The 15,423-nt window shown below is 47.1% G+C and overlaps 2 protein-coding genes and 1 long non-coding RNA gene across 4 annotated transcripts in view; 1 reads left to right on the top strand and 2 right to left on the bottom strand.

Moving 5' to 3' along the window:
• Positions 1 to 128: 128 nt before the first annotated feature.
• On the bottom strand, positions 129 to 7,452 carry NRSN2 (neurensin 2). 2 transcript variants are annotated; one of them, XM_072631668.1, is made up of 6 exons: positions 7,107 to 7,354; positions 5,025 to 5,206; positions 3,414 to 3,613; positions 1,621 to 1,946; positions 1,171 to 1,226; positions 129 to 610 (listed from the first exon to the last, which is right to left on the bottom strand). In XM_072631668.1, exons 3-6 carry the CDS (start codon positions 3,603 to 3,605, stop codon positions 303 to 305), a joined length of 882 nt encoding a protein of 293 aa, XP_072487769.1. In that variant the 5' UTR covers positions 3,606 to 3,613; positions 5,025 to 5,206; positions 7,107 to 7,354; the 3' UTR covers positions 129 to 302. The 2 variants fall into 2 exon arrangements, with proteins under 2 accessions (XP_072487769.1, XP_072487768.1); XM_072631667.1 differs by lacking the exon at positions 5,025 to 5,206 and having other exon boundaries at positions 7,107 to 7,452.
• Positions 7,453 to 8,877: 1,425 nt separating this feature from the next.
• On the top strand, positions 8,878 to 11,052 carry LOC140519016 (uncharacterized). Its single transcript, XR_011972072.1, has 3 exons — positions 8,878 to 9,247; positions 9,437 to 9,640; positions 10,906 to 11,052. It is a non-coding gene; the product is annotated as an uncharacterized lncRNA (long non-coding RNA).
• A 4,177-nt stretch (positions 11,053 to 15,229) lies between these two features.
• SOX12 (SRY-box transcription factor 12) overlaps positions 15,230 to 15,423 on the bottom strand; it is a 2,787-nt gene continuing 2,593 nt past the window's right edge. Inside the window, exon 1 of the mRNA XM_072631666.1 lies at positions 15,230 to 15,423. This exon is cut by the window's right edge and continues 2,593 nt beyond it. The gene's annotated coding sequence lies outside the window, so the exon portion shown is untranslated.

Here is a 15,423-nt window from a genome sequence, read left to right as displayed (position 1 = left end):
CAAGGTACCCATTATCCAGGCTTCCCATAGCATTAGGTTACCACCCTCTTTGGTGCCTCCCCTGTGTGGTTTCAACACCTCTGCCTGCCCTTCATGCCATCAGTATCTGGGTAGGAAAGAAGAGGTTCTTAAGATCCATCCTGGCTTTTTATTGAGAGAGAAGACAGGGGAAGAAGGGAACAGAGAGGGCTGTGGGGTCAGGCAAAAGTGGGGTTAGGCCAGTGACCTCATACACCAGTGGAGCTGAGACCCTGGTAGCCAGGTGGCTTTTCAGATAAACAGGATGAACTCCAACTCCCTCCCTAAGCCAGTCCTGGGCACAGGTTGCCCCCTGGTGGTGATGGGAGAAAGGATACCTCTTGTTGTTGGACCCAGGATGGGGATACTTGAGAAACTGGCTTGGGTGGACAGAGCATGGAGACATCAATTTCTTCCAGGGATACACTCATGTCTCCATCCAGAAAGCCCAGCTCCCCACCCCTGGGAGCTAGTTCATTGGAAATAGCACTGGAGTGGGAATCGGGTGACCTGGGTCTGTTTTCCACTTCTGCCACGGACTCTCTTTGAGATAGGAAAGTCTCTTCCTCAGCCTGGTCCTCAGTTTCTTCTTCTGTAAAATGGAGACAATTATCCTAGTTTTGCCTCTCTCACAGGACTTTTATGAGGAACTAATGGGACAATAGATGTAAGTGCTTTAAAGAAAGATGAAAGTATGAGAGATTCTTATTGCATGATGGCCTGTTATAGGAAGCAGGGACCATCTGTTTGGGGGATGGGGAGGGAGGGAAGTTCAACAGTCTTGGGAAAGGATACATACAGAGGGGCCCTATCTCATCTCCCCCCCCAAATTACTTTGCCCACCCAGATGTTTCTCTCCATGAAGAGACAAAGACTCTGAATGTTAGAGTCACAAAATGGCAGAGCCGGAAGCGACCTTAGAACACAGAACATTAAAACATAGAATGTTTGAGCTGGAAATCACTTTAGAATATAGAACTTTAAAACACAGACCATAAAATGCTGAAGCTGGAAGGAACATAGAATTTTCGAGCTGGAAGGTACACATAATGTTAGAATACATAAACATAGACAATCAGAGCTAGAAAAAACCTTAGTGAGTTTTTAGCTCTTGAATGTAAGGGAAAACAACCCCAGGGAGAAGAGACTTACCCAAAATCACACAGTTCTTCAGTGGCAGAGTGAGTTCATGAGATCCAGGTTCCAGGCTAGAAAAAGAGAGAGCTAAGTTGTTCTTCTGTGGAACCCTGACCTGTTAGCCATTCCCCAGTAGGGATGGGGGAAGGAACAGCAGGGGTCCCCAACCTTGGACATTTCCACCCCTTGGTCTAGCTTCTTGGGGCTGGGGCTGGGTGAGTAGCCTTGAGTCAAGTGCCCCACTGGGATCAGGAAGGAAAAGGAGCAGTAAAGGAAAAAGGGATGTAGACCAGAAGAGTGAGCCCCAAAGGGCAGGGACCCCAAGTTCTGACTCAGTGATGCCTCCTCCCACAATTGGGCTGCTCCTGAGTTAGGCTTAGGACTTATACTTGGGCTGGATAGGATGAACCCCTGAGGGACCAAAGGGGATACTCATGGCAGTGGAGGGGAAGCCCAGATCCCCACCAGCTCTGGGGCCTCTGGCATAAGATGGGTGCCCGCTGCTGTGCTTCTTCATCCTCCCTGTCCACAGGCTCTGCCTTGGGTTCTGGCTTGAGTCGGGTCAACAGGACCAAGAGCATGCAAGTACTCAGCAGGATGGCAGCAACAGCACAGAGAGCACTACCCGCTAGGCGGCAAGTGCCTAGAGCCTTGTTGTACTGAGCTGCTCGCTGGTCCAGAACCAGAAACTCTCCTGCTCCGATGCCCTCCAACTTAGGCGGCACAGCATAGCCCGTGGTCAGGGCAGCGGCTCCCAGGAGCAGCAAGAGGAGCGACAAGGACACAACTCCCTGGGAAGAGGAAGACAGGCAGTGGGGGAAGGGCTGTGGGGAGGCAAGTGGCTGACACCCATACCTAGGGTTGTCAGTAAAAATGGGTTGGTTTGATTTTGTAAGTGGTTTTTATAGGATTCAGAAAGGACCTTAGAGATCAGGTAGTCCATCTGTCTTCCCACCTTCTAGCCATTTTAAACACGAGGAAACTGAGCCCCAATGAGGATAAGTAACATCCTAAGATTACCTAAGTAGTAGATTTGAACTGGGACTTGAACCCAAGTACTCTGACCTCAATCAATCAAATCCAATGGTGTGGAATTCCTTTACATTATACTACCTTGTTCCTGCTTTGGGGGGTGTGGGTGGGGATGGTATAGGGTGCTGTGAATAATGTATAGGTTGGTCTTTTATTCCTTTTCATAGTACCCATATGAACTATGCAGTCATACAGGAAAAACCAAGTGGATGAAAAATGAATATCATTCAGATTATGATATTCCACTTGAGGGGTAGTCTGTAGAAATAATTGAGTGCCATGTATATCTTGGCCAGGTGAATCAAGGAATACAAGCTCAGAAAATTCATAGCCACAAAAGGCTGACCCAAACAGCAATGGAAAGATCCATGGTGGGTGTGATTAGGCTGGAACATATTACCAATGATGACGCCATTGTATGATGATGTAATAGGTATCACAAGGACATGAATCACTGGAAAAGGAGATGGACTGTTCATGTACCAAGACTGAGAGATAAAATACAGATAATCTGAATACTACTGGTATCCATGAAATATTAATTGAACCAGAGAAGACTTGTAGCATATTGGGTAGATTCTCTATGGATGACTTACAGAAAACATGGACAAGTTTTGTATGGGGTGAGAAAGCATGGATGAGCTGCAATCCACATGAGTGAATAGAGTACCCATGTTGATGAGATCCACTGGACTATTCCAGTATAACTTCCTTATGGATAGTAGGATCTCTGAATCAGAGAGTATGATCAGTCTTGTTGCTCTTATCAACATATTACCAGTTTGCTTTCCAAAAAGATTCACTAATTCGCAGCTCCACCAACAATGTAATAGCACACCTGTTTGCCCATAGTCCCACAGCATTTAATCGTATCAATTTTGCCAATTTAGTGAACTTGAATAGATGGAGAGGCAACCTGGCACAGTGTATAGAGAGTTGGTATCAGAGTCAAGAAGACCTATTCCAGCCAAGCCAGTCTTTCCCCCAGAGGTCCCCCTCCCCACATTCATTCATACCCAGGAGCCTTGACTCACCCTGAAAACTCCCCTTTGTATCCTACCTGTCCCTCAAGGCATACCTCAAATATTATTTCATTTTAGAAACCTTTACTGATCACCCCAATCTACAGTGACCTCTCCCTCTGAGTTCCTAAAATCCCGACTATTCAAACTCTGGGCTAAGGCAGGAAGTCCAGCAATTTGGAGGGTGGGGAGGAGAAGACTTACCTTCCAGAAGGAAGAGGACCAGTCACAGGTGTCCTGGTTATTTGGAGTGGGGTCCTCCACCTCCTCAGGGTGGGCTGCACCTCCACAGTCCTCATAGAAGAGGTGCAAGTAGGAACGGACCCCATTCCACTTGCCATGGTCCTCATGGGGACCACGGCCGCAGGCACACGGCCTTTCTCGGGCAGGCATCATGTTTCTGTCTAAGAGTGGGAGGAAACATTAAGGCTTAAGGTCAGAGCTCCCAAAAGCCCTCGGTCCAGGCCTTACTCCTAACTTATACCAAATGGGATATGAAGCCTGGTTCAAGTCCCTCTTCCTCCCTAAGCCTCCTCCAACTATTCTGCCCCCATTCTACTTTGGTGTAATAGAAGGTTGGAAGGTTTGACTTTGAATTCCATTTGTTCCTCATAAGCTATTCGAATTTGAGTAAATCTTTTCACCTCTGTGGGCCTCAGTTTGCTTATCTGTAAAACCAGGAAATCTATAAGGAAGGGATCTTCCAGCCCTGTTGAAAAGGTGATTTTTGCTCTAAATTATGTAATGCTGTATTTGTTATTGGGGAAAATCTGTTTACAACAGATCATCAAGGCATCTTTGCAGCGGAAAATGCCTTTTCTCCTTTGCATGTACCTGAGAGGTCCCTTTCTGCGTTCCAGTAATCCTGGCTTTCTTCCCTCTGTTTTTCCCAGACAACTCAAAGAAGGTTCTTCAACACCTTCTTGCATTTTGTTTGGGTTTCTCCTCACAATCCTCTGTGTTCCTGAATCCCAAAGGCCCCGTTGAATGGCCTATGTGCAAGAATTAGATCTGATAACGCTTTGTCTGAGTCTCTTCTCCCATCACATTGTTTTTCGTTAGACTTATTTATGTTTCCCCTAGCATGCTGTAAGCTTCTTGAGAGTCATGTTCATATTGCTTTTTTAGTTTTTTATCCCCAGTGGAGTCCAAGAGGCAAAGTGGATACCCAACTAAATTTGGAGTCAGAAAGACCTGTTCAAGCCTCCCCCACTCCACTGTTGTTGTGACCCTGAGAAAGTCACTTAATTTTTCAATGACCTAGGCAACTCTAAGACTTTAAGTTACATAGGGGTAGATAAGGATAGGTAGAGGGAGGTGCCTCCCTAAAGAGTTCCTTATACCAATAAAATCACTGGTCCAGTCTGTATCCCTAAGACCGATGCTCAGAAGGTTAAGAACCATTGGTGCTTAACAAATGTTTATTGAATTCGGTTTGTTGACTTGATAAACCAACTCTACACACACACACACACACACACACACACACACACACACACACACACACCATCAAGATTTTGCCTAAGAATAGATAAGGTATGGCCCCATCTCCCAACACTTTCCCTTTCCATACTTATTTGCATTTAGATCCCAAAGCCTTCTGGAGTTTGAATGTTAAGTAAATTATGATTATAGAATCTAAGAATTGAAGAATCACACTTTTTCAGGGTCAGAGTTGTAAAGGATCTTTGAACTGAGAAAGTTTGAGCTAAGCAGGGCCTTAGAGATCATCCATCTAATCCAACAGCTTCATTTCACAGTGGAGGAAATTGAGACTGAGATAGATTTAGTGATTGGAATGAAAGCATCGCAGACCTGGAGAGAGATCTCAGAAGTCATTTAGTCCAACCAGAGACTGCACAGGAATCTGCTCTTCACAAAGACATCCTTCCAGATCTTGGGCTTGGAGTTAGAAGACCTGAGTTAAAAATCTACATACTGTCTATGAGCTTGGGTAAGCGGTTTAACTTCTGTGGGTGTCAGTTTCTTCATCTCATCTGTAAAATGAGGGGGAGGGGTTAGACTAGATGACCTCCAAGGTCCCCTTCTAGCACTAAATCTATGATATTCTCTACAACATTCCTTAAAAATGGATCATCTAGCTCTTGCTGGAATACCTCTAGGGACAGGCAAGTCACTATTTCTCAAGTCATTATCATTATTTCTAAAGTGTACACACACACACACACACACACACACACGTGAGTTGTTTTGTTGTTGTACAGAGGTGATGGTTAGGAAGTTCTTACTCTGAGATGAAGCTGAAATCTGCCTTCAGGTTATTCTCCCCATTTTTTCTGCTCTGTCTTCCCAGGACAGGCAGAAGGACAAAGCCAGCTTTCTCAGCCCTAGGACAGCCTTTATATGTTTGAAATCTTTCCTAAGATCATGCAGCTTGGAACGGCTAAACTAGAATTAGAATCTAGATGTGCTCAATTCAATTTCAAAATTTCAGGGAGTATGAAGATCTGGCCAGTTAGGGGTTTTTTTTATAGGCAGAGAGATGGGCCTCACTCTCAGACCTTAGGTGGCAGTGCAGAGCCTAGGAAGGATGGATGGAGATAGGGATCTGAGGGGGAGAGACTGCCCTTCTAGAGGGGGCATGGGAGGGGAACAAAGGGGCTGCATTGAGGGTAAGATGTGAAGAGGGTTTTGGGTTAAGAATTGGGGAGCACTGTGGGACTCCTAGGCTGGAAGCAGGGCTTTATTGCAAGCCTTCATTTATTAAGGAGAGGAGGGAGGGACGATGGGGCAGGCGAGCAGCTGCAGGATCAGAGAACTAAAAGCTGGAAATGGAGGTGTGTTTGGGCCTTCCTTAATAACACTGTCCTTTTTACATACTGCCTTCTCATATTTTGGCCCTCTTTCCTCTAAATGCCCTGCTCTTTCCTTAGGAAGAGGAGGAAGAAGGTGACCTTGGAGCCTCCTCTCCTATCTCTCTGGCCCCACCTCCTCCCCCTATTCTGGATCTTTGCTGCTGGACTGGGGGACGGGGAGGACCAGCCAGTGGAAAGCTTAGGGTGAGAGTTGCCATGGAAACAGTCTCAAGACTGGCCAGAGATGGAGGAGGGAGGGGGAAAGCTGGCTGCAGTGGGATGGGGGCGGGGTAAGGAGGGAGAAAGGGAAGGGGGGGAATGTTTGAGGGGGAAGGGCTGATGGCTACAGGTGAATCAGCAATCCAAGGGAGGGTAAGAGAGGAAGAGGAAAACTAGAGAGGGGGTTTAGTAAAGCTATGATGGCTACAGGTTGAGTCAGCTACTGATGGAGGGGGAAGTGGAGGATTAGGAGGTGGAGAGACACAAGGATGTTGACTACGGCAGACAACCTGTGAGTCAGCTCTAGGATGGGAGAGGGAGAGAAGGGACAAGGGGAGGGGGCGGTAAAAGGAGTAGAGGATGGAGAAAAATAGAGATGTGGTCTCTCTTCATGTTTTGGTCCTCCACTCTTTCCTTTCCTCCAGCCCTTGCTCAGGGCTCTGTCCAAGGTGAGGGCCTTCTGGAGAGAGAGATCTTGTTCCGCTTCAGGTTTCTGTTCCCTCCCCCTGCCCACCCCTGCCCCCTACAAAATGCTCCAAGGAGTGTCTCTTACGAGCTTCCCACCCTTCTCCCTTTAGACGGAAGTGTATTTCTATTCCTATGGTATATTTCAGCTGCCCATCAGACTGCCCGACCCTTTCTTCTAACGGGGAAACTGAGGCACAGAAGTGGTGCATTGCCCCGATGTGAGGCATCCCACGGGGATATAAGGAATCCCAGACTAGCACCTCGTTTTTTTTTCTCCCAAAGCAGAGTCGGGTCTGGTTAGATTGGGTCCCCTCCTCCCGCTATTGGTCCCAGGGCTAGGACCTGGGCACCTCCATGCCTTGATGAGACGCCCTGGACCCCCCATACTGCTTACCTAGGCCAGGGGTACTGCCATACTCGACCTCAGAGCACCGTCTGCCTCCCTGGGGTCCCCCGACTGCCTGGCACGGCCTGACGGGAGAGGAAAGGCAACCCCCGGGCCAAAGGAGCTGGCTCTGGGGCTAGTCCTGGGAGAGAAAGCTGGGACTGGGACTGAAGGGGTGTCGGAGCGCGGCGGGCTGCGCTCACCTCGAAGCCCGCAGCCTCCCCTGTGCTGGTTGAGCTGGCGCTTGCGCATGAACCACTTTGCGGAGGGAGGGTGGGAGGTGGGGTGGAGGGTGGGGGGTGACAGTGCTGGAGTCCATAGCACTGTTTCACCAGCCCCAGGTAGCTACTAGACATGGCACCTCCCGCTACTCTCGGGAGCTGCCAGGCTGGGCGGAGTTGGCTGGTACTTGGTTTTCCTGGGCAATTTAACCCCCATCTTCTCACTAAGCACCCCCTCATCTCTTCATGGAACTCCCTCCCCCCTTCTCGAGACCCTGTCTTCCACAATGCGTTGTTCCCCATCCCCTCGCTAAACTCGCGTCATCCTTCTATGAGCCCTCATTTCTCAATGAACTCACATCAGCTAACCGACCCCCCAGCCCACCCACTGAGCCCCATTCCTTAAATTAGAATGGAATCTCTTCATTGAGTCACCTCCCCTTTCACAGATACCCCATTCTGTCAATAAGACTATCCAAACATCTGGGAACAATATAACTCCAATGGAGCCTGGGGGGAGCTCTGGAGATATCCCTCCCCACATTTTAAAAGCCTCTTTTCTCTCCTAAGTTTTTCCCAAAGCTTCCCTTTTCCCGAGTGTCTAGTCTGGGGGAGCTGTTCCCTCTATCTGCCCCCTGTTCAGTCTCCTGTTCTTATGTTTCCCCTTGTCTTTTTTTCCTTCATCTTTCCCTTACTCCTTCCCTATTCTCCACGGATAGGATTAAGTCCCTGGGCCAGTGGGAATCTTAAAGGTCAGTCTTCTGGAAGCACTGCAATAGTGGGTTGGGGAGATTTGTACCCTCTTTAACCAGGCCTCATCCGAATACCCTAGAGCATATTCTCCATTGCCTCTTTGGGATCCCCTGGTAGCCTGGGGCAAGGAAGCCTGAACCCAATGGGGCCGGCTTATCTACGGCAGGACTTTTTGTCTCCAGGTGTGTTCTACCACAATCACTCTCCTCATTCCCTTTCTGCCTTGTCACTTTGGGTCCCTCTTAGATCTGGTGTATGTTAGCTAAATTACACACCCTCCCTACGTTGCTGAATACCACAGGGAGTCCTCTCAGGCAGAGCCAGCAGAGTTTAATCTTTAAGCAAAATCCTCTATCAACCTATGTGCAGAGAGGATGGTTCAGCGGGGTAGAGGAGGAGCCTGAAACAATCTGTTCTACCCCAGCTGCAGAGAAACAAGGCCCAGGATACCACCACAATAGAAAAAAAGACAAAGAGGGTCAGGGACTTTCCCAAAGTCACTCAGGACCCTCTCTCTAGGCTTTGTTCTGACTCCAGGTGCAGGGTCCTCACCACTGACCTGAGACACCCTACTACTGATCCGGAGTAAATCTTGATCTTTGCAAGGAGGGTCTAACACCCCCCACCTGTTAGGAAGGTGGCCTGACCTTCTGTTGCTAGGAAACCCAAGAAAAGCTGAGCTGAGCGTTGGTTGCTAGGAAACACCAGAGGATGGGGGTAGGGTGGCCATTGGTTGCTAGGAAGCTCAGTGAAGCTGGGGAAATTCAGGCAAATGTCCAGCTTAGAAGTAGCCACTTCCCTCACTCCTCTTTTCCTCTGCTCTTCTCTTCTCTATGTCTTTTCTTCTTTCTCTTTTCCCTGCCACTGATGGTAATCCTAAACAAGTCAATTCTGTCTCTTAACCTATTTCCTCATCTACAGAGTGAGTTGGGCTAAGTAGTCTTTAAAGTCCGCTCCTTGCTATCTCTAAGATTCTGTTCTTAGGGTCCTCCTAGCTTTGATATCCTGCCATCTCTGGTTTCTTCCTTCCTCCCCTGTTCCCTCTTGTTCCTCCTCTCTTTTTTTCTCTAACCGTTTCTTCTCCTTTACCCCTACCTCCTACTTTTCTTCCTTGCTTTTTCTGTCTCTATCCCAGGAAAGAATCAAAGGAAGGAGGCTGATTTCTTCTGAGAAGAGGTATCCCACCCAGAAATGTCCTGTCCCCTAGTCTTATTTTTTTAAATAATATTTTATTTTCCCCAATTATACATGAAGACAATTCTTAGCATTCATTTTTATAAGATCTTGAGTTCCGAATTTTTCTCCCTCCCTTTCCTCTTTCTTAAAATGGTAAGCAATTTGATATGGGTTATATATGTCCCACAGCTTTCTAACCACCACCTCTGAAGGTTTAGACTGATCCCTCCTCAATCCACCCAAAACAAGCAGTGTGAAGGAGTGTGTGTAGGTATGGGGCAATCCCTCCCTCTCGCTCTGTTGTTCCTCTTCCATCTGTAATTTGTTTCCAGCTTCAAGTGTTCAGCAATCTTCTTATAGTCAGAGCACCTGGGACCTGGGCTGGAGAAACAGGTAATTAAGGAGTATGTGTGTATGTGTGTTTGGAAGTTATTAGCTATGTGATTTCTGATCAGTCATTTAATTTCTCTGGGCCTCAGTTCCACCTTTTGCAAAAAAAACAAAACAAACAAAAAAAAGAGCTGGACCCAGTGATTTCCAAGGCTGTTGTTTTTCCCCCCAGCTCGGACAGTCTATGATTCTACAGATAGCCAAAGAACAAAATCTGATGCTACCTCCAAGCTCTGCATCAAGAGAGATCTACTGAAAAGGATCAGTGGTACTCTCCTGTAAAAGTGTGACGTATATGATCCTGCTATCCCTAGGCCCATGATGACCCTCAGCCCCCTAAAATTGGCTTTGGGCCTTGGGGAACAATAGGTTTGGCTATGGTACTTATGCCTCATCCTTTAAGCCCCAATACTCATGATTTAGTCAGAGGACTTAGGTTTGAATATCCAGTGTCATCTTTTGCCTGCGGGACCTCAGGCAAGAGCCCTCTTTCCCTCTCTAGGACTTGATTTCCTCATCTGGAAAATGAGGGAATTGAACTAGATGATCCCTATGGTTTCTTCCAGTTCTAAATCCCATGATTCTCTGATCTCCCCAGTCCACAGCAATTCTTGGTCCACTTACCTCTTGGTTCCAGAAGCAATGCCCCAACACTCCAGGAAGGAAGGCACAATGATATGGTTGAAGAAGGTACTATGTAAATGTGTGTTAGCTAGACATTTAAATAGAAGAGAATTCTACTTTCTGGGTTGCTGTGGGACAGTATTTTGTAAACCTTAACAAGCTATATAAATAAGCTACTTTTTTTTTATACCCCACAACAGGGCTGTGAGGTAAGTCACAAAAGGATTGTCATTCTTCCTGTTTTTACAGATTACAGAATTTTAGTCAGGAGGGACTTCAGTGGCCAGCTAGTCCAATCCTTATCTGAGAAAAGAAATCACAGGCTGATTGGAATAAAGTGACTTTTCCCAGTTTCCCCAGCCAATAGAGTCAGAGCCAGGAAGCAAACCCAGGGCCTCTGAGCCCAAATCTAGTGATTGTTCTTCCTCTCTCCTTTGTAAATTTCCAGATTTTGGAGCTGTTGGTGACTGAGGAGTCAAATGGTGATTTGAAAACCTCCCACTTTGAGGCCTATCTCTTCCAGGAAACTTTCTTGGGCTGCTCTAGACCAGTGATCTCCCTCCTCTGAATGCCTTAGTGGCTACATACTATACCTTAGAGCACTTGATTTTATAGTATTTTTTAAGTAATTTTTTTTTCTCTAGTTTTACAGGAGACCTAGAGTCCCAATGGATTCCTGAGCTCTGGAAAGTCGAGATCTGTCTTATGGACTCTGTCTTACATGTCTTTGTAATTCCTCTACTGAACTTGTCACACAGCTGCAACTCAGTAAATAGTTGATAAATCTGGAACTCAGTCTTTTTATCTGGATAGAGAGACAGGACTAGATGATCTCTTAAGTTTCTTACTATGCAGATATCCTATGGTCCTGTGTTCCAATAACCTATATTCTAACGTCCTTCACAGCCCTAACATTCTATGGTCCAAGGTCCTTTCCAACTCTGACAGTCTATGTTCTAAGTTTCCCACCAGCTGTGATGTTCTATGATCCAAGGCCCCTCCCAGCCCTAGCAGTCTATTATCCAAGACTCCTCCCACCTATCACAGTCTATGTTCTAGGATTCCTCCCAGCTCTGACATTCTATGTTATATGAACATGTGTTTCATTCATTGATTACAGCGGTTTCTCCCTTCTTTAAGGTGGGATAGCTGGTTTCACACCCTTCCCTCTGTTTTCAGGATTGAACAAAAGTTGGGATACTACCACAATTTAGCCAGCAGGTGTCACCATGATCCTAGATGGGCTTTCCCCTCCCCCTCACTTCTCAAATCTTATATCATCCCAGATGCAGGCAGAATCTGAGGATGCTTAAGTTTGAACGGACCTTGGAATATAGATTGTCAGAACTGAACGGTACACCCTCCCTCTGGTTCTACTTCAGAGTCATAGGATTAAAAAATGTAAGAGCTGTAAGGGGTCTTAAAAAGAATCTAGTCCAGCATCTTTACAGGGGAAATTGACATTTGTCCAAAGCCACACAAGAATAAAGCAGCAGTGAGGGATTCAAACCCAGACCTTCTGACTCCACATGCAGGACTCTTTCATTACACCTCCCGCTCTCCTATGCCTCTCAGTCCCCACATTCCCATTTCACGAGAATTTGTGCCCTCAGCTTGCTCTTTTCAAGTCTGAGGGTTCTCCTTTTGGAGACATATTATGTTCGGAGGAGGGCAAACAAGTTATGAAGGAAACTGGTAGCTATGCTATTAAGTTGGCTGAAGGACACAGGGATGTTTAGCCTGGAGAACAGATTTTTGGGGGGTCATCATACCCATTTTCAAGTATTTGAAGGTATCATGAATTCTATTGTACTTGGCCCCAGAGAACAGAATAGTGAGCAAGGGGTAGAAGATGAAGGCAGGCAGATTTCAGTTGAATGTCAGAAGGAGCTTGCTAAAAGGAGAGCAGTTCCACAATGGAACAGACAGCTTTGGTGGGGAATTGGCCCTCTGTCACTGGAAGTGTTCAAACAGGGTGAATGATGGATTGCTTGTTAGAGCTGATGTAGAGAGAGGTCTCCTGCTTTAGTTGGAAATTCGACCAGATTGCCCCCAAGGTCCCATCCAATTCCAGAATCTAATGATTTGGTAAATGAAAGGTTTTAACTCCTCTTAACAGACTTCATATATCATGTTGGGGAGGAATCTGGGGAACAGGAGGCTTTGACTAGAGGCAAGGGTGTATTGTTGAGGTGTGGTTCTGTCTTCTCACCTAGACTTCAGGTTTTCAAGGACAAGGAGACACATGTGATCTTTCATACCTACCCTGGGCAGAACTGAAGCTCAGTAAAGACTGAATGGAGGAAGTAGGAGAAAAGAGAGAAAGAGAAATAGACACATGGGGCTGGACAGGCTCAGGGCACATATACTTTATTCAGTCTTGGTATTGGGCAGCAATACTGGAGCCCAGGGCTTCCAGTCCCTTCCACACAGAGAGGGGTCTGTCCCCCATCCTCCTCTCAGGTATGAGACTAGTTCTCCAAGACAACACACAGGGATACCTCTTCACTCATACAACGTTAAAAAAAGATAAAGGAAATGAAAAAGAAAGAGATAGAAAGGAGGCCTGGAACTGGAGCACCACATACAGGGGGGTAGCTGGTAGGTGGATTGGGATAGGATATCCCCATAGAGATGCTGGCCTGTGTGGGGAACGGCACAGAAGGAGGTGTGGAGGGACCAGGGGCCCCATTTGTTCCTGAGAGATCTGTGTATGTGGGTATTTGAACCTATGACAGAATGGGGCACACAATGTCTAGGGAGTGATGGGAGATGGGCAGATTGGGGTTGAGGAAGGGCAGTGGACAAGGGGAACAAGTGAGGCCGTGAAGTGCCAGATAGCCAAGGGAGGCAAACAGCAGGAGCCCAGAGTAAGGGTGAAGGAAGGGAGCATGGCATTGGGCGGGGGAGACTGTCCAACAGAGAGGACAGACATCATCTGACGGGAAGAAATACAAGTGTCATCCAGGCCTTGAAAGACCTTATCAGCATTTCTATTTAGCTCAGGAAAGCCATAAGCTAGGAATAGCCCCCAGGCACTGCATTTCATAACCAGATACTCCAAATGCATAGGAAAAGGCACCTGTCCCCATTTCAAAGATGGGCAAACTGAGGCACAGAGGGTCAGTGGCACAGCATAGAAGACAAAAATTAGGGCTTCTCATGCTATGTTACTCTGAATTCAATGCTCTGACCATTCCTGTCACTTCCCTCTAGACCCTTCAAACCAAAGCTTAGCCATTGGCCTGCAGATGATTCTTCTTAACCTTGGGAACCACTCAGGAGGCTGAGCATGCTCCAGGGAGATTGCCAAATGATTGCTGACTGGGCCACTGACCCCAAGCCCTCTCCATGCCTCTTTCCCCAGCTGAATGATAATACTGATCAAAGCATTTGGCACTAAGAACTGGGTGGGTGTCAGGGAGAGGAAGTTAGGAGGGTTGCCTGACCAGTGGACCCAATCTCTAACTTGGAGAAACCAGTAGGGCCCTAAATTCCACAGCTAGGCAGAGGGAGAATCTGCATGGCTCACTCTTCTGATCCTCATTTGGACTTTAGCTGTCTCTCCTCTTGTGGGGACGTGAGTATTTAGGAGGTATTCAGTTCACTTGGGGGCTTTCCTAGGGGACCCAGCAGGCAATATAGGAGGGATATAGATTGGTGAGGGTTTTAAACAGCAAGTTGTGCTCTCTGATGTGTTTCACCACCTTACCCTGCCCATTTAATGGGAAAGAAGATTTACTGCCCTGCCCCCTCTCCCAGGAAGCTCCAGACAAAAGACTCTCAAGGAGCTTAGACACTGGAATAGAGTTTGATAGTGCCACCAGGCCCACCTGTAAAGGAGATATGGTCACTCTAAGTAGGATACCTGATGAGGTCAAGAAGGTCTAGATCCTGGAATCTCAGCCTGGCGTGAGTTATTCTGGGGAGCTTGATGGGCAAGTCATCCTTAGGCATGGCTCACATGTGGCACTGCCTTGAGCAGCACTACCCCGCTAAGAGATGAAATGCTAGGGCTTTTCAAGGTCATCCAATCCAATTCCATCATTTTACAATTGAGGACTGGGGCCAGGTGCACTTGTGAAAGGGGAGTCAACAGGGCAAATGAAAAGCAGAAAGGGAAAGAGGAGTTATCATCCCTCAGGGGTGTCTTATAGGATATCGCCAGACTCCTCTCAACAAAAGAATGAAAAAATCCTCCTTAGAACCAGAGAATTCACCATCCCATCAATGTTTCTCTTAGAAGGCAGAACTCTGAAGTTGAGTGTCCTCTGCCTCTTTTCTTTGTCTACAGTAGATTGCACTGGTGGGGTTGGTGACTGGACAGCACCCCAGATTTTCCTCAGAGGTAGCAAGTCCAAGATAAGGAAGGAGGTGACAAGGTCACAACTTCAGCTCTTGCCCACTGAGAGGGAGTCTGCAGGAGGGGGTTAGAGGGAGGGAAAGGGAAGAAGGAAGGGGGGAACTATGGAGCCACTGAGAACAGGAATAGGGGTCATGGAGCTGTGTAAAGAGGAGCTAGGCTCCAGGGAAAATCATTAGAGCAGAGGCCAGTGCAGCCTCTCTCACAGCCCTGGGCTAGGATGGGGTGATGAGTGGAATACATCTCAGCCAGAGAAATTGAGTGAGGTGGGCTTGTGTACCCTGATGAAACCTCTCCTTTGGAGAAGAGGGAGGAGTGGATGAAATGTGTGTGTGTGTGTGTGTGTGTGTGTGTGTAAGATATGGAGAAAGGGGGTTCTAGCTAAGGAATGGGATGGAGGGCATACATGGAAAGAATGTGGAAAATAAGCTCTGTGTATAAGGGATGCAAAGACAGATTTGTTTGTGGAAGAGATGGAGAGAGTTTCATGAGATCATAGATATAGAGCTGGAAGAGACCTTCAGAGGCCATCCAGTCCAATACCCTCATTTTACAGATGAGGAAACTGAGGCCCCAAAAGGTGAAGGGATTTGTCCAAGGTCACACAGGTAGTTATTTTAATTTGGAATTTGAACCCAGATCCTCTGACTCCCAATACAAGCAGCACCATGCTGCCCCCCTAAGGGATAGAGAGAAACGTGTTTCTATAAGGAATGGAGAGAAGGATGTGTCTGTGTCTGTATAAGGGAGAGATTCATAGATTGCTAGAGCTGGAAGGGACCTTAGGGGTCATCTGTTC

This window comes from Notamacropus eugenii, chromosome 1 (assembly GCF_028372415.1).
Source record: "Notamacropus eugenii isolate mMacEug1 chromosome 1, mMacEug1.pri_v2, whole genome shotgun sequence".
NCBI classification, from domain to species: domain Eukaryota; kingdom Metazoa; phylum Chordata; class Mammalia; order Diprotodontia; family Macropodidae; genus Notamacropus; species Notamacropus eugenii.
The sequence above is the reverse complement of the archived record's forward strand: the minus strand, read 5'-3'. Positions and strand labels throughout refer to the sequence as shown.